The sequence below is a fragment of the Ostrea edulis genome, chromosome 5 (assembly GCF_947568905.1).
Source record: "Ostrea edulis chromosome 5, xbOstEdul1.1, whole genome shotgun sequence".
Lineage (NCBI taxonomy): Eukaryota > Metazoa > Mollusca > Bivalvia > Ostreida > Ostreidae > Ostrea > Ostrea edulis.
In genome coordinates, this window is record NC_079168.1 from 84,955,117 (window position 1) to 84,980,951 (window position 25,835).

Here is a 25,835-nt window from a genome sequence, read left to right on the forward strand (position 1 = left end):
TTGAAATCATGATATTTTATTAATGACTTGCTGCATCATTATTAAAAACAACAATACTGATGATATTTACATAATTAAAACTGAATGCAAATCAGAACATTGTCTACTTAGATATTAATCTACAGACGAAGTACAAAATCCTTTTGTTTTCAAAGAGAAAATGAGATTTGACACATAATGAGAAACAGCTGGGACCGCTGTCATGATAATAATGGCATCCTCTACACTATGAAAATGGAAGGTGATACTAAAAGTTAAATGTTCCGACAAAATGTCTCTGGTGAGGGCTGTCCATGGCTGGACACCATGGCAATTTGTTTTATACTGTAGATTCCTTTCCCACAGTTTCTAGAAGTCCTAACAATTTCTTCACAGCATATTTCAGTATTTCCCAGAGTATCTTTTAACACTGAAAAAAAAGAGAAGAAAAAGAAATTAAAAATGAAATGCATAAATGAGTGACAGTTGGTTTTGAATGTCAGTCCTGACTAGCCTATATGAAGAACAAAACAAAACCACCAGTTCGTCAAACTCTGGACACAACACCTTCACCAGCTTACTTTACAACTACTCCTCCACAAATTTGACTGAACTACATCATTGCAGTCCTCACAGACATCACTCAACTCTTCCAACAACTCACAAAGAATTACTAATTCAGAAGACATGTAATTAAATGTGTAATCAACTACAATCGTGTCTCTACAGAAACTTCATTTCCATCAATTCAGCAAGTATAGATGAGAGCATAAATAACTGTTCAAACCTTGCATCTCCAAATCATGTTCTAAAACAAGACAACCATAAAATACAGTACTCTATTAAGTACAGCTCAAAACACTCCAGAACTTGTAAAACCACAATCATCCGCATTGACACTGAAAATTTCCATCCACTTGTGGACAAGTCCATTTCCCATGAGTTTTGAGTACATGCTAGCAGTAATGGTTATACAGGATGGTTAGTAGCAAGCACCCAAGTGAGATCGGAGAAAACTGTGATTTATTGTTTGTGATTATAATAACAACAAAATCACTAGTCTTCCAGAACCCACCGGATAAAGATTAATTATTAAAGCATTCCCATCACCAAGCATGCCAAAGACTAAGACTTTCAGAACCCACTGGATAAACATTAATATTAAGGCATTTCAAAGACTTGGATCTTCCAGAACCCATCGGATAAAGATTAATATCAAAGCATTCTCATCACCAAGTATGCCAAGGTCTTCCAGAACCCACTGGATAAGATTAATAAGCATTCCCATCACAAAGCATGCCAAAGACTAAGAATCAGTTAATGTCTGGTTCTAATGCATTCCCATCACCAAGCAAGTACAAACCAGAAACCAGCCTGTTTATAACAAATTTTGTTTGGCAGACTAAGAAATTTAATTGCAATAATTTCCAACACTGGCAGAGATAAGAAATAGGTCCAAGATTGTAATTCAGATGTGATATCCTATTAATTAATGTTACATGAACTCCACCATGCAGCAAGATTTGCAATATATTCTTTAGTTGGAGGCCATTCTCAAAACATTCACCCATGGAAAGTAACCCTTCTCATACTGTAGAAATCAAATGCAGTCTTTCACCTTATCAAGCATGCAGAAAACAAGCTATGCCTAAAGCAATCCAATAGTGAGAATTAAAGCATTCCTATCGTGAGAATGAAGGAATTAAAGCATGCCACAAGTTCTCAATTATGCCAAGAAGTACAGAGGTGTTGTAAGAAAAGTTAAGTATTTCTATATATAAAATGCCATGAATGAATAATTACAAAGATAATACTGTTAACATACAGTGAAAATGTTACTTGGATAAATTATAAGCAGAATGGCCTTCAGTACAGACCAATCAATCAATTCAGTTACTATTGCCAGAGCAACACTTCTTGCAGATATTGTACATGGATCTTACCTTTCTAAAGCAGTTTCAGTAACAATACCACACATTTAATGGTGCATGCTTATATTACTCCCTGGTTTCGTAATGACTAGTTCTACCTGACAATGTTGAAGCATTCACCTGTAACACCTAGGAACCCGATAATCAATCCAGTGGTATACATATTTAATGACTGTCCAACCCGCTCTGCTGTCCACTACATAATTACATCACACTTGAGTGTCCGTCATCTGGCACATGTATCCAATCATCTCAACAGTTTATTGTCACCATAGCAACCTAATTACCGTTACAGCTGTCCAATCAGATGACACGTGGAAGTTTATTGTCCAAACCACGAAGCTGACTGTATATTAATATTTAATATGGCTTTTATTCCCAGAATAATATTGACAGATTAACTATCACTTTTGAGAATGACTTCCCTATATGCAATGATGTGTGCAACCTGAATTGGTCTAACCAATCTCAATGTAATTACTATGATTTATTAAACACAATGTCATCAAATATTGTTAAAGGTATCCATCCTGATCTCTGGAAAACTAGTGTACATTCAACAGTGAATATGTACATGTGACCACGGCTACCGTCCATAGTTTTTAATTATTGGAATAACTAATATGCTACAGCCGCATCATACAGGGATAGATCAGCTTACCATCCTCGTAAGACAGTTGAGAATTACGAGACTCAGCAGATACCAACCCATTTCACAACCCTTCACAATGCTGACAGCCGGATAGCTTTTATATCTATACCTGCCACACCCAGTTGTCCTGAACAGCAATTTAATCTCTTTGATGACACCTTGGATTTACTGCTCGATAATAACTGACTGTACTATAAATAGAACTTGCTGCCTAACTTACCACACCTAGTAATTGTATCCACTGCCACTCCTATTGTAGCGGCCCCCTCCTCCACCACCACTATTGTCCTGGAAAACACCACACCTAAGTAACTCTCTACTGATATCACCCTCTCAGCACCTAGCCATTGACAAGTGACTTGTTTTCACGCCACTTGTCACAAGAGGCGGTTTGCCAGCATAAGCCAAAACCTCAGATTGGGACTGCGGGTGGGTGAAGGAAAGGACTACAAAGCCGATACCAACCTTTACCCTTCTCTGATTAGGCAAGAAATACCTACCTGCTTTGTAGAAGAAATTGGGCATTTTGAATCTGTTCATGGGTCCCAGTGATAGTGATGATTCGGTCATTTGACCCGGGCAGTCCCTCATCTATGACTATTTGGGCATTAGACTGTCGACGTATTTCTTGTATACGGACACCACCCTTTCCAATTATAGCACCAGCAAGCTACAATATGGACACAATTTTAATTTGGGGAAAATTTATACAATTTCTGAAAAATCCATGTGCCAAATATTTGGGTTTGATGGCTGAATTAGGATAAAGAATCTTCAGGAAAAGACTTACGTCCTTTGGAATGGTGACTTGGGTTGAGGGTAAATTTCCTTCGTTTCCAAACATCTGACCCATACCACCCTGTGGAAAGAGATTCAAGGGAGATTACTCACAGGTTTTAAATCAAACAAAACCTATGAATGGGAAATTTCCATACCTAACCTGCTCTAACATGGGTCAATATTAATAAGACCTAATCCAATTTTCTGAGAGAGAAAATCTTTTATCATTTAAAGTGATCGGGTATTTCAGGAGCTTGATAGGACAGTGGGGCAACTTTCTAAGGTCAAAGGGGCAGGATGTGGGGGGAACGGGGTCCGAGGTTGTGACTTACTGTGGCATTTTCTCGTCATCTAACAGGCTGTTGTGCTGTAGAAGTTTTGATTCACAAATAGAATACAATTGTTTCAAACATAACACATTTTTTGAGCATTAAATATCATGCACGAATATTTCTTTTCAGTGTAGAACGACTTCTGCATGGTTTGATTGTTGGATATAAAAATAAACATCTTCAACTCACACATCTATCTAAATTTTTTTTAGTTAATATGTATATACACTTCTGCCCCTTGCTCTTTATTTTCTTGCATTGAACAAAATTTTGTACATTCTGTCATTGTCTTGATACCAAGATGTCTCAAAGTTAGTAATTTAACTTATCCAAGTACTGCAATGTTTTTTAACATTAGGTTATGAGATTAGTGATGTATATCCACCAGGTTTTGTGCAGTGAAAATTGTAAATTACTTTCTTCTAAGCATCATCTTTATTCAAATATCTCTTGTGACAGTGCCATTTACAAAGATAATGCAATAATAATTAAAGACACCTTTACAAATTATCTGTTTGCCCACATCCGACCAACTGACAACAAAAAAAGAAGAAAAAAAAAGAAAGCCTGACATTTTCAGCCTTAAAGTTTTTTTTTTTTTTAAATCATGCAATTATTTTCTAAACATTCCAGAATCATTTTATGCTATAAACATCCGTTTTAATTTAAAATTTGAGACTACTGGATCAATAAGTATGTTGGTGACCGACATAAAATTTAGTATCGCTGATGTTAAAGCAAAACAATGCTGTGTTCCATAAATTTTAAAGCTTAGCATTGGTAAAATATTTTACAAAAAAAAAAATCACTACCTACCTACCCATATTTTAAATGCTGGGTCAGGAGAGGGCAAGCAAATGATTTTTTAAAGGTGACCAAAAGAGTTTAAGTCCGCGAAAAAATATGAGTGAAACATGATTCAATCTTGTACTTGACACTTAATCCCCCACCATTTCAGCTGTATTATGAGATCAAACCCTAGACTGTGACATCATTATAAAGTTTATTAGGGTCTTATGCCTTACACTAAGGTGTCATATAACCTTTAAAGATACGGTGCGTTTATTACATCCTGTACATGTAATTAATAAACATTGCCGAGAGATGAACATGGTTTAACTTGACTCATTACAGTAAGTTACATGTATTGTTAGATAAGCAATTTTATCACCTATTGTACATGTGTATTGACTTGGTATCATGTACTACTATTCATATATGATATGCACAAATTTCAATGAACATGTGGGCTATATAACTTAGAATACCATCTCCCTACTCATCTCTTCACTCTATGAATTTTACCAATATCATAAATAAATAAAAATAAATCATAATTTTTTTTTTAAAAACCCATAAAAATCTTCATTCTCCAGAAAATTATGAATGACTTACTGAGTTGTCTTGAGAGAAATTCTGTCCCATTCCTCCAAAGTTATCATAACTATCATCATAGCTGTCATTCCCTCCAAAACTGTCGTAATCGCCGCCTCCATATCCTGAAAAAAACCCAGAAGAAAGTGCCCACACTAATAACACAGTAACTTACTGTATCACAACATCTGATTCACACAAATGAACACCAAAAACTGATTTCCATTAAGCTTCAAACGTAACTTCTCGATTACAGTAACAAACAGCTGGCCACTAGAATCATTGGATAACCTTTTCATCCCAATAATTGTGAAAACAATGTACACCAAGTAGGTACCCTTTTTCATGTATATATCCTGTATACTGGAGAAGTGAGATGGTCTTGTATAAAAATGTTCATTCAAAATATTGATCACCCAAACAAACAAAAATTTCGCAAAATCCCCCCCCCCCCCCCTCTCCCCCCAAATGATAATGTAAGAAATAATCAAAAAAGTTCAAATCAATCAATCATTCAAATACCTAGATTTTTCCATCGAGATGATATAAAAATAAATTTGTTACTAACACAATATTTTCTTCTTCACATTTTGTTCATTACCTAATATTTCAGTACACATTGTTGCCATTATGCATGTTAAATTTCCCCCACTTGATGGACCCTAGACCCAGTTTGAAAAACAAAGAATGATTATGGCAGGAAAAAAAACCCATCAAATTTTCCATATTTACAGGAAAAATTACTTTCATATAGTAGGCCACATCCAGATTAGAAGCCACCATTTTATGCAAGCTAACCAACCTATCACCACTTCTGACTTAAAATGACCGATATGTATGCTGACGTTTACCTCCACCTCCTCCCATGCTTCCTCCTCCAAAGTTACCACTGCTGCCTCCGCTTCCTCCAAAACTGCCACCACCTCCACTGCCACCACCAAAGCTGCTGCCTCTGCAAAAGAAGGGGGAACCAAAATTAAATGCCTACCCTAAAACAATCTTTAACGGTAAAATATATTCTTCTGTATGTAGCACCCAGCACCTATAAAAACTCTACAAGGAAGTTATGTCTTTATCAGCAGGAAGTAAAATTAATTAGTATGATTGGGTCCACATGGCTCAGTGAGCTTAGTTCTCAGAACACCACCATACCCATATCCTCCCATAGGTCCACCGCCCATCGGCCCACCGCCAAAGTTTCCTCCACCGCCCCTGAAAATATGAAAAACCACCCATACACTAACCATCCACCAAGGTTTGTGCACGACCAGCTCTTTCCTTCCACACCATTAGTTCACTAACTCTCTCTAACAATCACTCCACCATGGAAGAACTCCTAACAGCTCTTTCCACACCATTAGTTCACTAACTCTCTCTAACAATCACTCCACCATGGAAAAATTCCTAACAGCTCTTTCCACACCATTAGTTCACTAACTCTCTAACAATCACTCCACTATGGAAGAACTCCTAACAGCTCTTTCCACACCATTAGTTCACTAACTCTCTAACAATCACTTCACCATGGAAGAACTCCTAACAGCTCTCTCCACACCATTAGTTCACTAACTCTCTAACAATCACTCCACCATGGAAGAACTCGTAACAGCTCTTTCCACACCATTTACTTCACAAACTGTCTCTTACAACCTTGGGTGTTACACTCTTCATTTTCTTGACACACTGGATTTTCTATACAAGGTACATATATGGATCTTGGCATCCCCTTAAAATAACAAAACAAACCTGATCACCCAATATTAATCTCCAACACTTACCTTCCTTGGCGGTTTCCTCCCTGACGGTTTCCACCTCCAAAACCTCCTCCACTTCCTCCAAATCCACCGCTGCTGCCACGGTTGCCACCAAAACCACCACCGCCTCGGCCTCCACCACTGCCTCCAGACCTCATCATACCACCGCCTCCACCTCGGCGATAGTCACCTCCTCCTCCACCTCCTCCTCCTCGCATACCTCTGCAATATCAAAGCATTTAGTTACAAATAGGCAACACATTTTGCAACTACAATTAGAAAATATGTGTCACCTGCAGTGGTATCCTGATTTTTGGAATACACCTTCTATCTAATTAATTTGAAGTCCTTGCAGATAATGTATGGGGAATACAAGATAACTTATTAATATAAATAACTAACCTCCCACCACCACTGCCACCTCTCATGCCCATGGGGCCACCACCCATTCTGCCACCAGGTGGTGCTCCTCTGGGACCACCTTTCCCACGGCCTCCTTCTGATGCACTGTATCCACCGTAATCTGGAACCATGAATTCATCCCAGTATAATGGGTCATAAGGCTGGTTAGGGCCTTTTGGTGGTGCCTGAAAAACAAATACCTTTGCACTGAATTCTTGATTCTGCTACATGAAGAACATCTTCACAAGTCAAGGGTTATTGATTCGTTACCTCGCACTAACCCTTGACATCAGTCGCTATTTAAAAGTTGGGCTCAAGAAGAAGCATATGATTGGTTTGCAGTCTGAAGCTGCAAACCAATCAGACAACGGCTTTTATATCGGTCGAAAACAAAACTAAACAGTAAACACGCATGGCGAAGGCATTATGGTGTAAAATTTGTGGCCAATTAGTACAAGACAGATACCGTCGATTGATTTTCGGGAGTTCGTTTTGCTTGAAGAAACAATTAGACGAGGATTTGGGGTATGATCCGAATGAAAATGATGGATTGTCGAAGTACGTTTGTCGACTATGTTTTAACAAATTAAACAAATTGTCCAAAATAATGTGAACAACTTCGTAAGATAGCGATTTACCACTGCCGGTTTTAGTCCCAATAAAAACATCTTTTCCTTCTCTGATACATGATATCGAAAGCTTTTGGTTTTCAGTCAAATGATCGATTTGATGTTTTTCACATATCTTTTCGTCAACGGACGCCAATTTTTACTTTCTGTTTATTCCCTTACCAAACTTTCATCTGAAACAAGAAATTCCATTGGCTGATTAATTTTAGCGTATTGCGTCATCCTTCTTCTCGAGCCCAACTTTTAAATAGCGACTGATGTCAAGGGTTAGTGCGAGGTAACGAATCAATAACCCTTGACTTGTGAAGATGCATGAAGAAGTACATCTCTATATATGCTTATCTTTTTTAACAAAAAAACAAATATACATGAAGGTCCATAGGTCAGTTAATTTTTTATTAAAGAATGCAAATACTTCAATAAAGCAACATAACATATAAACAGTTTGTTATCCACTCAATCCTGTACACTGCTCACAACTCACCGTTTGTAGGAGATCATGGATGGTCTCTATGCAGTCTACCACTATCTTTGGTTTTCCTCCAATTGCCACTACTCGCTCTGTGGATTCCGGACAACATTGGGAATATACTTTGATTTGTGCTCCAGTTCTCTGTGGAATAACAGTAAAGAATTTCAACAATCATATTGTGCCTGTAGTATTAATGTAAAAGTAGTACTGGTTCTTGCTTGAACAAAACAACCCCTTTATTTAGTAACCCATTCCAAACTTTGTATAAGGATTTTTTAATGAATCTTGAAAATTTTCTCATGCATTGCATTCGTTAAAAATATTTTCTTTGTAAAATTTTTCAAACATTTCTTGTCAGAATGAAGTTGTAATTAATAATTCAATATTGGAACACTTTCAAGAACATGATATAAGTTTTCTTTCTCATGTTGAATGCAATATAATTAATGCTTATATCAAACGGAAGTAAAGAACAATTGCAATATAGATGAAACTTTGGCCAAATTCCAGACGAGTACGAGATTAGAATTGTACTCAATATATAACAGTATATAAAATTTGTTTAGGTCACATCAGGACCCCCCACCCCACCCCCCTTCAAGGAGTATTAACATGAAATAAAGAAGTTTTTGATTTCCACTAACCTCTCTGAGTTCCTTGATTTTGAAACCTGCTCTCCCGATAATACATCCTGCCTGACTCTGATGCACCAACAGTCGCATCTCGCAATCAAAGTCATTGTCCCTGTAGTTTTTATACTGAAACAAGTCAACACAAGATTAATGCTATAACATATATATCCCAACTTCAGCTGCATTCTAAACTTAATTCTTCACAATTCAGTAATACAGATAATTAAGTATCTCTGTGTATCAGTCTTCACGAAAACATTTAAAACTTGCTGGCCGGTCGGAGCAGTGAACTGTCTGAATTTACTGGCCCACAGTGAAATTTACTTGGACAATGCAATAAAGCAGCAATTACCGGTGTGCAGTGCAATACAGAACATGGCCATTTTTGTTGTTTAACAAGTTGTTTGTTGAATATTCACGAGATCAATGTACAAGTTATCTTGACAATTACAAGTACAGTTATCGTTCTTTAAAGAAATAAACAAACCACGATGTCCAAACACTTACTTTATGTGATATTTATTGAGTTATTTTTATTTTGATGGTAAATTTAAGCAAAGAAGACATTTAGAATATCTAAATACAACATTATAATTTAATGAGACTTACAAAAAGTCTACAAATCTATCGAACTTTCTGATTTTTTATTTTCACTGACCCGAACATAAAAACACTGGCCTCGGTCTTCGGATCACCGAGTTTTCGTGAAGACTGGTATATATACAGGGTTCGAAACCTTTTCAGGCCCTAGTTCATATGGACTAGTGACTATCAATGTTCACTAGTCATAAAGCATTTCACTAGTCTGTCCACAATATCATATAAAATGATAGCATCAATTCAGTTTGACACCCACAGTAGAAAAAGACAACTATACTTTACTATTTCTCTTCAGAACCATACAATAACCTTAAAGAGACTCACGTAACACCTTTTATGAATTAGACTTCCACTTCTTTTAGAAGGCCAGCATGTCATTGTCATGCAAATACTTAACCATATGGATATTCGACAATAAGTTCAAACATTTAAAAGACTCCAACAAATTTCCTAAAATCTTAACCAATTGAAGATTGATATCTGGATTATCACTAGTCCATGTGGACTAGTGCCATAAAGTTTACTAGTCCGACATGCTTTTTAGTATTCTTGGACTTGCGGCCATGGAAGTAATTTTGAACCCTGTATAAAAGGCATACATCTTGGTTTCTAAAACTACGGGATGTAACTCTGAAGACATAATACTCACATCCTCTAATTTAGGAATGATGTCAAGGACACACTCAAGTGCTGTAGCAAGACTGGCTCCAATGGTCAGCACTCTGTAAGAATACGGAATCCGATTACTGAAAATCCAAACACCTGCCCACACATGTATCATGTATAGTAACAGCCAGAGAAAATTAAAAAAATTGGGTGCATTTGTTCAATGATGTTAAAAGAAGAAATGTTGCATTTGCAGAGTGTCGATCTTTGTCAATTAATTGGTTATTATATTTGCATTCCATTATAAAAGCGTTAGAAAGAAAACTCTTGAATTATTCTGATACAATGCTTAAGTGTTGAGGAATTTGCTTCACGGTACTTCACAATGTTAATGGTGAGTCTTAAGAGTCACGGCAGAGTGCATAGAGACAGCAAAGCATGACCCCTCACAACCGTAAAGTCACCACAACTTTGACCCCACACCAGACAGGGCTCTGTGTTTGACCCAACAGAAATGAGGGGTCTGGTAAAGCTTGACTACTTCACTGGCAAAGTAGACAGAAACCCTTGATAGGAATTTAAGGGTCACATTACAACAATTTGAGTTAAATGAAAGAAAATATGCATAACATTTACAAGACTGACAAAATTTGAAAAAATATCAAGGCCTTGAGGTCACACTGAATGGGAATTCCATTTCTGATGTAGAGAAGTGTCAAGCCAGTATTAAAAAGGCTTGTCAAATATTTCAGTGGCATCTCAAGCATCTGTCTGAGAATAAAAAGCCCCAGGTTTTATTGAGCTGCTACCAAACTTCCCCCATGTATGACCCTCCCAAGTGCATTATCCTCTGCCACAAAAACACAACTACATTCATTCAGTGTGGGTCAGCTTGCAGAGTGTTTCTATTAATAGTAGAACCTCTTGGAAGAGGATATCTTACAAATTACACTAAACTGTGCAGAAACCTTAAAACAACAAACTAGATAGGATTATCACAAAAGGCATACCCCATGTACTATACATCACCGTCATCAAGAAAACACACACCAACCTTTGAAGGTTAGGGCCTGGCCGAGTTTACACAAGGAATTCTAACACACAGCAATTCTACGGGTGATATTAACGAGGCCAAGCAGTTACAAAGGAAGCAAAAAAGATCTGTTTATTTTCGCAATCACACACTAATGTGGACGTTAATTTCCATCAGCTAAATGTCGATTTTTATGAAACATATCTGAAGTGTAAACTCGCTCAGAATTTTTTCTAAACTTGTATAGAAATTATATATACATATAATAAACTAATTTAATAACAAATTAAAATTATGACAAGAAACATAAATATATTTGTTTTTAAATAAAATAAGGTCATGATTCATTACATACATGATAGCAGCTCAAGGGTGAGTTTATGATTAATCATATGATGAAAAGGAAAAAATGAAATGAACCAATTCTGCAATATCGAGAATTGGTGGATGTCATACCGTTCGGGACTTGTCGAGTCGGGCACTGTTACACTGGCTTTGTACTGCATCATGGGATAGGGCAGACCATGTGGACGCAATCCAGTGGGCGGGTCACGGGAATCAATTCAAACATTTGAATTGGACAGGGCGAGGGGTGGGAGAAAAGGAGAAAAAATTTCACATCAGTTATACATAGGGCATCAGCAATGTCTTACGGCATGGTGTTCATATTTTACGGCATAACTACACTGCTCACCTTCAAAACAATCTCTTTTATTTTTTCATTAAATTAACAGATATAATTCCTTAATTTCATCTTTGTTCTATCAAACAGATGTTCAGCGTAAAAGCAATTGTCTTTAAATGTACGAAAGACAATATTGAATCAGAACAGCATAGAGATATTTAATCTTCTGAGGAGCGTAACAATTATAAATCTGGAAGATCATTTTTCTGCAGAAAAGAACAAGACAGGTAGATTATCAATATCATTACAATGTTAAAGTCATAATATGTTGCAGATTATACAACAGAGATATATATCAACAGTCCCTGGCCTATAGGTGCCCAGGAATTAGCTCAAATTTATCATTAGGATCCCAGGGAAAACCTTCACGGATCAGACTACATGGATCTAAATAGATGTCAGGATCAGCTTTGTGTGCTCAGGATTTTATGCATATTTGGTTTTCATATCCAAGATAACATATCAGATCTCCAGACCAACTGTTTCAATCTGCATAAGGATCAGGATAACATTTTATTAATTTTTGTTTTGTTTCTTTTTGTGGATGTTTGCCAAAATTTCTATGTGACATATGATGTGCAGTCACATTGTCACGGAAACATATACTTACATCCTGCCTCAGCCGTTTGATGTTGCTGCCTCCTTTTCCAATGATAGCTCCAGCATTCTGAAAAAAATTAAAACGGTAATTATTTTCTTACACATAGCAAGAGGTATTATCAAATTCATACACCTCTTCAAATAGTACAATTTTTGTTTCTTTTTAATAAAAAACAAAAAAACACTTCTGCAGCAGTTTTAAAAATGTTTGCAATGTTCTTTCTGTCTTCATAAAACAAATAAACCAATAGTTTTGAAATGAATTATTTCATCAAATTTGATCATTAATTAAAATCTGTAAACAAGAAATGTTAAGACCTACTTTTCAATCACTGAAAGTAACATGTCTGTCAAATACTGATTAAATACTCCAAGTGAATAATTCTTCATTGAACACAAGATTGTCATCAACTTTGTACTACCATTCACAACTGACAATAGTACAAGTTTTCCAAAAATCAAAGCCTTTCCAATAAAATCAATAACCCTGTTTATAAATTGATACAATTATTGCTCCCAGGCACAACCTCTCAGATCAATACTTTCGATATTTTAACCCCAACTTCACAAGAAATTCCCATTCTTCACCTGATGAACTAGCCTGCAACCGTGTGTTCATGTAATTGAACATTTTTCTCCTTTCTTGTTGCAGGAAGCAGTAGATGTTTGTGTTGGACTACATTGCCTCATAATTTCCTTGTATTTCTACTAATTACTGAATGCTCAAGTTCCAGGAAGCACTGCTTTTGAATCAATAAACTAGAACCAGTTAATCCCCTCAGGTGACAAATTTTCACCTGTAATAACCCGATACTTGATCCCAAATTCTCTTATCAAGCTCCAATTTTTTCCAAATTACTGGAAATAATACCAAGTTTTTCCAAATGTTTGAAATATAAAATACTGTGCCTCTTAGACTCACTTATTCAAAACCATAGCATTACAGTTATCATTTTTCCCTTTGGCAAAAATGTTTCCCACACAGTAATAAGCAGCAATTTTCATCTCCACCCTGTGTATCTTTGCATGTAATTAACATTTCAAACTACCAGTTTAGACAAAGTATGAATTATAATGCAAAGATACGAGGGCTGCAAATGTATATTTTCCTACAATAGAAGCCATTCTTCCCCCTACTTCACAGATCTCAGTCGTGCCAGGTGATTTCCATAACTGTAGATGGACATTTGTTTGTCATACAAGTAGTTAGGGCAATAATAAATGGGATAAAAATATTCACCAGAAGATGCTTTAATCCATCATCAGATTCTCGAACCATGTTTTTCACCAATTGCCCCCAGAAAGCATAATTTTTATACAATATCAAAACGTACCCCAAGAAACAGCCAATAAAAATCCATACATGCAAAAGATAACGTTAACCATTCTTGTGACTGTCCTACCTTGCTGGCCAGGAGGAATCTCAGCTCCACTTTGGGTCCATCACCCCGACGCCTCTTACGATCATCTTGTTCCTCCTCGTAATCATCGTCCAATGGACGTTTCATTCCCACTGGAAAACAAGATGAAACATGTTAAAACAATATGGTGGACATCAAATAGAATAGGCTACTGATGTTCTTTCCAAGATTCAGTCCCCAAAACAGACACAAGTTTTCCTTCCATACTTCATGTATCAAAATTAGCTTTATATGCAAGCCTAAAATATTCCTTTGTTATTAAAGATGGAGTGGCTAAAAAAACCCACAGAAACACAAAACCCGATATTATACAGAAATATATATACATGTATCTTGATTTGCTTTAGACAGTCACCCAATAAATTGTCAATGCTCCTCGAACAACTATCCTCAGAATTCTTGACACACACCAAAAAAAAAAAAAAAAAAAACCCCGCCAGAGAAAATACTGAATGTAGCACTAAATCAATATCCTACTCCCACCTATGCCTGAATTACCGTATGCCTCGAGTTCTCCAGTTTGGTTTCCATTCTCTGCTTTCCTTTCCTTGTGATTCTTCCAGCCTTTATACCACATGCACAATGTATCTCTGCTACCTACACCTACTTACTGCCAGACCTCAGGTGACAACACATCATATACTCCTGATCAATTTTTGCTACCTTTCCTTTGCTTCTGTTATTGTGGTTGCTAGGTGACAGCCAATCAGGTTCTGCCACAAGGAAGGTGCTTGAGGAACTAACAGTACAGCTCGTCCATCCATTGTTGTGGACTATATTGCATCATAGTAAGACTATCAGATGATATTTCTCACAGCCCTCTTCCAATCAATAATAGGTACAAAGGAACAGGCTAATTTTTGTCCATCCAAATCCCTTTTTTTTTGTTTAATGCAATCATTGTTGACTTAATCAATACAATACTGAGCACAATGCGAGTGAGTGGCTTTATTGATTTATAGGGCAAAAAAAAAAAATGTTTCAATGGTCCCCATCAACATGATACACCTGTAGCAACATGTCAGATGTCTCTCAAAACACCCACACAACTAGGTTTTTAGCCCAAAAACAGAACTACCTCAAAGGGAAATAACTTCAAATGGCATGCACAGTCTCAGAAAATGCTAGCTTTCCTTAAAACCTCTTTCAAACAGGTTACCCAGAATCCTTACTCAATCTGCTAAAAGAAGTCCAGGATTGTCATGTGTCACTGCACCTTCAGAACTTAATTATATTAATAAGTCTTCACGAAAGTCTTAAAATGAGAATGCAGCAGAGAAATTTATCAAAACGCAATAACGATATTCTTACTATCATCATCCATGGCGACACTTTGTAAGTTCTCAAAATAGCTCCCTGATCTTTATCCACAAGTTTCTGCTGTTATAATCAATCTGTAACAAATAAGAAAAGTAAAAATTAAAAAAACATCACAAATAACAAAATTATAAAGTCACATGGCTCTTGATCTGCACAAAACACTCAAAAGCTGTTGCCTTGATGGGATTCATTTCACAATTAGTCACGGCAAGTACTGCTGTCATGGTATAGGAAGTGGTCTCTCTTATGACACATGATCAAAGGCACCACTTATAACATTGAAATTTCCCCCACATCGATTATACCTTATCACTTCATCTTTCTGCTTCATTGCACTTTCCCTTTTTTTCAAAATCAAGACAAGCTCAGGTATAAAATATTCAGTAACTCATTGACATCCGACAAATGTAAAAGCCTGCATTTTCAGCATTCTCAACATTGACAAATTAGCAAGGACGGAACAAACCACAGCCACCCTGACTGATCCTCAGAAAAGGACATGTGTCCCGTCTTTACTAATCAGCCAAGGATAGCTTTCGTATATATATAGATTTTTAATGCCCAGCACTTTCTTTTTCAAATGGTTCCAATTGATCTGACAAAACTTTTGTATTGACAAAGCTTTTACAAGGTAGCACCCTGGTCCTTTCTCTCAATCGACCTGTTCCCCCTTGTTACACTATATTTCTTTGAAACATTTGTCAGCATTGTTTTCTAACAAAGAACCTGCAATTTTTATCTTGTTGATCAACAGCCACTGCAAACAAGGCAAAAGGGACAGACATCAGGTTCCCAAATTTGGTCAATATTGGACAAACATTGTTGGTGCTTGTTTTAAATGGATGTCACAGAATTAGTTTTTCTCACGAGCAAATCAATAACCTAAAACAAGTACCAAATAATCATAATTTGAGTTGACTGTACTATTTCCCCTCTAAAGAGATATACAGATTGAAAATTTAATGATGCGAGATAAGACATGAATGCATCCCATCATCAAAAGACAATAGTTCTTTGTTTCTGATAATTGCTATTGATAGCACTATTTACCTTGAATGAAGGGAATGTGCATGCAGCGTACAGAAACATACAGCAAATATACCGATATGCATGAAACATAACGAAAATACACATCTGTTTAATTAAGAATATGTGTGTCTTTAGTCTTACTAACAGCATAGATCTTTCTTTCTTTTTAAAAAGGATAATAGTTCTTTGGTTTCCCCTTTCTGCAATTCTAAATCTGGATTCAGACTTTGCAAGTACATGTAAATCATATTTTATTCTACCCCTAATATCAGAATTTGATGAAAGACACTGAAGAGGACAGAAAGAAATATCTATCATTTATTTAGGCCTAGTTAGACCAATACACCCATCTGTATTCTAAAAATTACAAAACAGGTAAAAAGGGTCAATTGAGAATCAGTTCAGAAGGGGGAAGCATTCGATATTTTTATTCTGGCCTTGATGGATAGCAAGCCCACTGCCTCTTTTTTCACTAACCACTGAAAAACATCTTTTGTTTTAAAGATCCATGTTTTAATCCTTGTTTCACATACTACACTGTTACAGCATTGTTCTGGTTTAAAGACTCTCCATTTGGAATTTGTGCTCAATTATGAAAATTTGTGAAATGGAACGATAAGCACCTATACAGAAAAATACAAAATTTACAATGTCGTACCGAATTACTAACACAGGCACTTGTGATGTGCTAGAGATTTCACTTAGATTTTATGTCATTTTAAAAACTAGGTCAAAAAGTCTAAAGACCATTTCTTGGGCGTGTAACATGTATTTGAAAAAAAAAAGTAAATTTTACATACAATGACAAAATTCGATATTTCAAAGGCCACAACCCAGCAAGTTACTAAAGATTTCTGATTTCACTTGATATCTAGAAATGACATTTAAAGGCATTCAGAGAATATGCATTCATGAGTGCATTGACAATCAAGAACTTTCACATGTATTCCAGCAATACAAAAATAAAAGCGAGTAATTTTATTTCCCGAGTGATGGTTCTTGCTAAATTACTTAAGAAATATTTCGTGTATATTTAGAAGTCTACAGTACTGTGAATACCCGTAAATCCTTCTTTGGATAAAATATATCCCTCTATAGGTATCAGAGTTATCCACCATAGCGTTTTGACATACTGCACATACATACCGGTAAGATACATACTGCACATACATACCGGTAAGATACATACTGCACATACATACCGGTAAGATACATACTGCACATACATACCGGTAAGATACATGTGAATGTTCAAATATTACAAAAAAATTTCCATCCTTTATGATTCCATTTACAATGTTACATATCTATAAATCAAGGAATACTTAGCGAGATTTTGTAGCCCAAGTTTAGTAATCTACCTGTAACACCTACTTCTTTCTGATCAGTGTGAAATTTAATTTATTAATAAGGACTTATTTTTACGGAAATTTGCAAGGATGCTTGGACACAAAACTATAGCTCTCAGGAACAATTTCGTATATATGTACACGAATAACAAATTGAACAATGGGGGAATCTTGGTCTTGCTCATAAATCATATAATGCATCAAGCATCAGAAACTTTTGCATGGTGACACTAGTGAAATTTGCTATCTCAGAAACCTTAATGACATTAAAGGTGGTGGAAAGGGTATCCAATGCATAAAAGCCTAAAGGACTAATACTTGAACAGTTATACATGTTTCAAGAAACAATACATCAGAAACTGTAGCAATTATAATGACTGCATATTTTGAAATATTTCATTACTGGTACTTTACAGAGCCCTAAACACACAAGGTCATGTATGAACATCTATAGAAAGTACAACATCACCTGGCAACCATATAAAAATCAATAATTCAAATTCTCCAGCAAACTACATAGAATAGTGGAGCCTTTGATATTTCTGACTGAAAAAAGGAAGAAATAGGTCCGACTGAAAAAACAAAACCAACCAAACCTACAATCCCCTTTTACCAATCTCACCGTGAATGCAAACCTTAGAAAACTTGGGGTATTGTCTCAGATAATGATTTTTTCTTCATCTACAAGCATCTTTGTTGTTGCTCTGTCTTGAATTATTCATAGAAATTGATATATTGTAAAAAGTTGTCCTCAGCTAATGACTTTTGATATAAAAACTGCAGAGCTGTGGTATTGATTGGACAGGTGGAGATAGTTTTCAGGTGAGAACACTCTCTCACCTTTGTCAGAGACCAACATCCAATCCGACAAAAATCACAGCTTTAATCATCAAGTTTTCATAATGTAAGTTGTTGAAATTAAGATAGGTTAGGAGAAAGGCGAGAAAGTCTCCATTTCCATCGTCATGACATCATTGATTATTTCCCCCTCAACCTTCCTTTAAAATATGGGAACAGCATTTCAACAATTCTTGGAATCATACATGCATATACAGATGTACATCAAAACACCAGAATCCATTATCTGCAGCCTCTGCACAGACAGCCATGTAAACAATTATTAAAAACTCTGAGAAAACTATCTGTAGTTCAGCAAGCATGTTTATGAAGCTATCATAAGACTAAGAAACATTTAGATATATACTTGAGACTTATAAATTTCAGCTCCAAGCAGGTCAAACTCTTCGGTACCTTGGTACCAAAAGAAATGTCTTATCACAAGGAATTCAATATATGAAATGCGAAAGCCCCATCACTCACCATTCAAATGTTATGAACTGTAGCAAGGTTAAAGTTTCAGTCAGACAGGATAAAAAACAAAGAGAATATTATTTTTCGCCTTTTGTACCTACTCATTCTTTTACAAGCAATATAACAGACATCTAAACTATACATGTTTCAACATGTTCATTCCATCAAGCTATTTTTCTATCTGCAAGACACCATTTCTTCTACTGTAGAAGAAGGGTAGCCAATTGAACTGCAATTTTAACAAAATTTTCTTTTTCACATTCTATAACACACAGCTAAACAGAAAGGATTTTGCTCTACTGGTACAAAATGTACAATTCCCCGCCCAAAATAAATATCATCTAATCAATTTGAAAATTTTAAAGGTATTGAACATTTCCCCCTCCTCTATGAAGACCATGACAACTAATATATTCTCAATTTATTCAACTTACCGATACCTGATAAAGTGATGAGTTACCCAAAAATAAATTCCAAGGAAATCAACCAGGAAGTGAAATAACACAATAAAGAGTTAGGAATCCCCATAATCTACTTTCCTTTTGACAGCAGACTGAGAAACTTATCTATTAGTAAAGTAGATCTACTTTCCTTTTGACAGCAGACTAAGAAACTTATCTATTAGTAAAGTAGGCTTAGGGTAATTTTTTTTTTACTTCACTAGAAGATAAGCATATCTCAACAACACATTAAACCACTATCTGTACAATCCAAATAAATTCAGGTATGACGAAGATCACAAAACAAATACATAGAATATATTACATTCTAGGGAATCCTTTTAAAATAAACAAAAATGCCATCCATTTTGCTTCCATTCTAAAACCTTTTTTTTTAAAAGCTTAGGTTAAATACATATCTCCTATTGATCTTGATTTTCAAACATGTCTTATCAGAAGTTCAATTTTTGGGTGTTGTGTGTAGAAATGTAGTAGCTTTCCTTGACAATGGACAATAATTCATTATATATGCCAGAAGTTTTACATTCTACACTCGACATAGGACAAATTTTCTTCTATATCTTATATCTTCTAAACACTCTTTTAATTCCAGTGTTAGTACATCCATTGAACTATGAACTCTACATTTTACACATTAACTCTTTCAGCCTTTCAAACAAGCATAAAAATTGTACTTATCCGGTCTCAATTTCCACTCGTCCCAAACACGTCACCAGTACTATTCTTAGTATTCTATTTACCCTGATCACAGTCTATACGAAAGTTTTTTGGACCACACAGGACATTCAGTCCTGTGTAATCAATGAACACACCGGACCAAACCAAATTTTGTCAGACCAAAAAACCTAATGTAAAAAAGAGAAACACGTGAAAATGCAAAACCAAGGAAATCTTATTTATTATACTAGTACTATACCAGGGATCCCTCCCGCATAATACTTTAGACGGTCCATGCGGTTTAATCACATTCATTTACGTATTTGGATTTGTGTGATATTTTTTACTTATAACAAACATTTAATTGACTCCGCGTCAAAATAAAGCTTAAAACCGAATACTGAGACATCGGTCATTCCGGTCCGGTGTAAAAAATGACACATCGGACCTGAGGCACTGCACATCGGTCAGGTCCGACGTCTTTCGCATAGACTGTGATCATTGAATTTATATATGGTTTCTTTTATTTTCACAAATCATTCATTGGTAGGCTTCACTCCCCCAAGGAATCCTCACATTTGTTATGTTAAAACCACGATATATGTTGACTGAGCTGTTGGAGTGAGCGCAGCTACATGTACATATTTATTTAAACAATATTTTATCAAAAAATGAATAGGATTGGGCAGCAGACAGCCCGTCTTAGCCCTCTCCCTACATATGAGCGGATCCAGAAATGTTTCCCATGGAAGTGGTTTGTCAACCCCTAATTCAGATCTGACACTGCTTCTGTTGTATCATGACATCAAAATCTATACCTTTATCACCTTGCTCAGTACTACAATTCATTATACATTAGGCCTAATGTGGCACACTGCATTGTGCATGGGATCACAAGACTCGGATGAAATTGAGATAATCTACACAAGTCCCCATCATCTGAGATCAATTAATGAGATGTGACTTTGCAAGACCTCTGCAAAATTTTTTTTTATTGACGAATGAGCAACTCCATCTTGGACATTTTCATGAACTTTCTCTCATTAGAGCTTGCAGTAAGAGCCAGTGCTTTGAGCTGGTTCATCACTATGATTTATAATCATACTGACTTAGATTTTAATTTGTTGTGTTTTGTCTAATTCAAGAATTTTCACTTGCTAGGGCTGACAAATCCCATTGCCTGACGCCCGAGGCGAGTGATTTTTCCGATCGGGCAAGTAAAAAATAAGTAGGAACTTGCCCGTGGGCAAGTGATTTTTTAGACCATAACTATCGTTTCTGCATTGGAAATGAAAGTATATTTTCGTATGAGTTAACAATTGACAATTTTTAGTCTCGAAAACGCTTTATGAAATGAAGGTAAAGCCTGAAGGTCAAGTGCATAAAAAAACATATATGTATTTGTTGACATTGCAGCGCGGATTCAAGCATGGACAAATTTATAACTAAAGTCAAGCGAAAAGGCTCGGAAACGCACGATGACCAGCAATTAGTTGATGTTGATAAACAGCGAAAATCCTAGACCTTCGGTATCAAAGCACGCAAAGTACGAGAAAACTCAGAGGAAGCAGTGTTACATCAAATCATGGGAGGACACGTGGCCGTGGACGAAATATGATGTTCAAAGTAACTCAGTGCACTGCACTATTTGCAGGGAGTTTCCTACTGTTAGTAACGCTAAGAACAATTCGTTTTTTAAGGGTTGCAAACTCTTTCGCGTGGAATCCCTGAAGTCTCACCAAATCAGTGAGGTTCACACATTGTTTGCTACTTACTATATCAGTATCGCAAGTGAAACGCGATTCCCGTGGCTAAAGATATAAAGTTTGAGAAAAGTGAAAAAAAGAACACAAATACTGTATACATTTTATTTTAATTTGGGTGTTAATTAAAATTTCTACCACAATGTGCAATGTTGGTTGGGCAAGTAAATTTTGCCTAGCCACTTGCCCAAGGACCAAGTGCTTAAAAAATTTATTTGTCAGCCCCTGACTTGTGTTTAAATTTCACCAGCTTTAGGTGATGTGCCACAAATTTTGACCCGTTAAGACTGCCCAAGGACTCAGGACCATGGCAGTTAATAGGATTTATCTCAGACCAATGATTTACACTGCTACTGCTGGACATTTGGTGAAGCGACAGTCACTACCTATTTTAAAATGTCTTGGGTTTTACACGTCAGGATCGAAAATTGAACCCATAACTATTGTGACAAAATGAGTGCTTTAACCATTAAGTACGTCTGTTTAAGTTTAGGCCAATTCTACTTAATTAGTAGATTATCATCCTGGGTCAGCAAAAAGTATAGGGGCGTGTGGGAGGATTTTATTTTTTATTTTCTGAGAAAAATATTAAAGACAAACGAGTTTTTTTAAACAGATCCGTATCATATAATGGCAGATGGATATCAATCTATGCTATTTTCATACACTAATTCCAGGTTAAGCTTTAATTTAAGGATAAAACAGAAACATACCTAACTTCTTCAAGATTACGTCTGTAAGAACGCGAGAAATTAAGAAAACCATATAGATCTATTTTCTTCACGTGGCTTTTGTAAATGTAAACAAGAAATGTAAATAGCGGAGTTGGACATGAAAATATTCCGGAAATCGCACGTTTCGCAAAATTAAAAAATTCCGGGCGGGCCAATTTTTGAGGGGCGGGGATGATAATCTATCAATTAAGTTGAATTGGCCTTACATGCAAGTATTTTTTAATGTTCTTTTCTATATCATATATAACAAAAACTACAAAACAAAGGTTGTAATGCAAATTTATTCAGCAACTTCAAAAGATATTCTGGTTGCCAAACGGGCATGTGCTCGATCAAAATGTTATCAATTGTACTAGTGCTTAGTCATCCAAGACAACTGTTAATTCTAAACCCTTCTTAAACTTTTCCATGAATTTGATTGCATTCTATATATGCTAAATTACATCAGAATTTACGAATTTATTTTCTGAGCACATCAGTATAATATGCACCTTTTTTTGAATAGCACCTCATGAAGTTTAACCCACAACACTGCACTTTAAACTGTAACCCAGCACAAGTCCAGTGCTCAAACTGGGTTTCACTAAATTTGCCAATTGCATTTTTTTTTTTCAAAAGTGGCAACAGATAATTGAATTCGTATTGGTGGTTAAAAAAAACAAATTTTGAATACAAGACCTTACATTGTGTCTTACAGTCTTCACGAAAACTCAGTGGTCCGAAGACCGAGGCCAGTGAATTTTAGTCGGATCAGTGAAAATTAAAAATCAGGACATCCGATGGGCTTGTAGACTTTCTGCAAGTCAAATTAAATATATGTTGGATTTAGATATTCTAAACGTCTTATTTGCTTAAGTTTACCATCAAAATCAATTTAAAAAATAGCTCAGTTTATTTCATAAAGAACGATAACTATACTTGTAATTGTCAAGATAACTTGTATGTTGACCATGTGAATATTAAACGAACAACTTGTTGAAACAACAAAAATGGCCACGTTCTGTATCACACTGCACACCGGTAATTGCTGCTTTATTGCAATGTCCAATTAAACTGAACTTCGTCAATTGCAGTTATCTCTGATTTTATGCAATTTCTATAGTTTATAGAATTAATCGTTTACATTTGATATTAGTAGAGAAGGCTACTTCCTAAGGTGCACTCAGGCTGTTTTCACGTTAATGAAAAATATGTGAATTTGTAGTCTTGTTGTTTGCAGACGAAGAGAGAGAAAATACAATGTACGGTATCGGCAGAAAGGATGTCTTAGGGTGGATATGAATACAAATAATAACCATAGTTTCAGTAAATTAATTGTACAATTTTACCATGCATTCCATAATGTATGTGATAAACATATGGAAATTTAGGGGCCAGTAAGCTTTAAATGTTTTCGTGAAGACTGTGTCTTGGGTTTCTTTTGTTGAGTAAACCTTTTGTTCACTTTGTGTAGACTTCAGTGTAATTATACAAGCATACTTATGTAAAAGCAAGAGTTTTTGGTCCTACTGTTGGATGAAAATACATATTATTAATCCAACCAGCATAAAAAAAATGGGTAAAATTAAATTAATAAATCTGACATATACTTGACAAACTTGTCAACATGAGAGGAAGTCAGGAACAGGACATGCAGTAAACTTGTAATAAATTATTAGTCTACAGTCATGTCTCTATATTGTTCAACTACATTGCATTAACTACCATGATGTAAAAATTACACTAACACATTTTAAATGCTTTCAATTGCATTCCAATACGCAAGTTCCGAGTTACACAAAAATTATTTCCCTATCAATCACTGGTATGCATATTCTGGCCATATCAAGCATAATCTGTTTGAATAAGATTATCAAATTGGCTATTAAATCATTATTCGTTTCCTCTTCTACATGAGTGACGCTTTCATCAAAGAAAGATGGCAATTAACAGTATTTGTTTGAGCCATTTTGTTATCTAATACTCATAAACTCACTAAAGTTGCCTTTCCCCTGAGACTCTGGACATCATCTTTTAAGAAATAATACAATGATAGTAATTAGCATTATGTACCCACTGTCATATTTTACGGAAGAGTTCGACAAAGGGAAATAACTCTTTGGGGATCTCGGAACTTCCGTATTAAAGATTAAAATCTGACAGAGACTAAAAAGTATGGCAGACTCCCTTGTAAGAGCTACATGCTATCATGCATTTTATTTTAAGATAATCAACGGAGCTTTAAAATTCTTCCCATATGTGTTGATGGTGTCAGACAAAATATAACATAGTTTCTAGTACGCCAGTCCCTACTTCCTGTGTTGAGGGTTAAATGGTTTTAAGACGGCATAATGATACCACATTCCTCAGCTGGGTATAGTCATCTGCATACTACAGTCTGTTCCAAAATATCTTCTTCCATTCTGGAGTGAGATCATCTTTTGAGCGTTTTTAAACTCTGACCCAGATAAAAACAGTTTGCCTCGGAGTTCCCATTAAAATTTTTTAAGTACTTAAAGAGCATCATGATTCAGTCTCTGACCTAGTTTAGAGCTTTCAGAAATCCTCTAAGGACTGGGTTGAGGTGATGTTCTATGGTAAGGCATTCCAGTCCCGCACGGATTTGGGACTGAAAGTGTGGTGACAACTTTCTGTGTCCACCACACATTCTAGCATCTCCAGGCCAGGGGTGTAAAATTGTAAAAATATATTTTAATCTACTAAAACCTATTGTAAGAAATATCCAATTTCCAGCATTAATCATATTGGTAAATTATGCCTTTTCCCTCGCTATTTATGGTTTATAGGTTAGCGCGCCGCATTACTGTTTCAATAAACAACAAGGGTTTGGATCATCGCCATTACAGATCCGCCCCGTGACCATGTGCTCGTCTGTGCATGCTTTTCGTCCTCAAACGACGTCTTGTAGTCTGTAGCACACGCATTAACCAATCACAACTATGCTTCTTTGAATTATAACTTTATAATATATCTGCTCCAGAGGTTGTGGGGGCAAAAGTGCAAAACCATAAATATTACGCGCTCACGTACAAGAGACAAGCAATACAAAGGGTTGCCATTATGACTCAAAATAATTTAGCAATAAAAAATGACTAAGCAAACTATATGCAGTATACTTATGAATACAAAACAGTAACCTAAGAGATGTTTACAAAAACGTAAGCTATATATCACTCATGTAATACCTTAAAACTACAGCATTGATGGAATTTGGCCGTTTAGTATTCGCTTCTCTCTCCTTTTGGTATCACAGTAAAATGGCTGCCGCGTGGGTTCGATCGTGAAATTCCGGTCATTTCCGTAAACCATGTGACCATATTTCTGGGAAA

At 35.9% G+C, this 25,835-nt stretch overlaps 1 protein-coding gene across 6 annotated transcripts; it reads right to left on the reverse strand.

Moving 5' to 3' along the window:
* Positions 1-25,835, reverse strand: LOC125649531 (heterogeneous nuclear ribonucleoprotein K-like). Of its 6 annotated transcripts, none has more exons than XM_048877110.2 (15): positions 25,692-25,835; positions 15,194-15,276; positions 13,865-13,974; positions 12,472-12,528; positions 11,633-11,676; positions 10,187-10,259; positions 8,950-9,063; positions 8,318-8,446; positions 7,205-7,389; positions 6,827-7,024; positions 5,900-6,000; positions 5,070-5,173; positions 3,353-3,421; positions 3,063-3,232; positions 1-409 (listed from the first exon to the last, which is right to left on the reverse strand). In XM_048877110.2, the coding sequence occupies exons 2-15, from the start codon at positions 15,204-15,206 to the stop codon at positions 382-384; spliced, it is 1,395 nt and encodes a 464-aa protein (XP_048733067.1). In that variant the 5' UTR covers positions 15,207-15,276; positions 25,692-25,835; the 3' UTR covers positions 1-381. The 6 variants fall into 6 exon arrangements, with proteins under 6 accessions (XP_048733067.1, XP_048733070.1, XP_048733068.1 ...); XM_048877113.2 differs by lacking the exon at positions 25,692-25,835 and adding an exon at positions 19,332-19,493; XM_048877111.2 differs by lacking the exon at positions 25,692-25,835 and adding an exon at positions 19,326-19,400.

Coding starts and splice junctions, on each gene's coding strand:
- LOC125649531 (XM_048877110.2), bottom strand. Junction 10,260..11,632: donor GACTCGACAAGTCCCGAACG/GTATGACATCCA, acceptor GTATTCTTACAG/AGTGCTGACCATTGGAGCCA. Junction 7,025..7,204: donor GGTGGCAGTGGTGGTGGGAG/GTTAGTTATTTA, acceptor TTGATATTGCAG/AGGTATGCGAGGAGGAGGAG.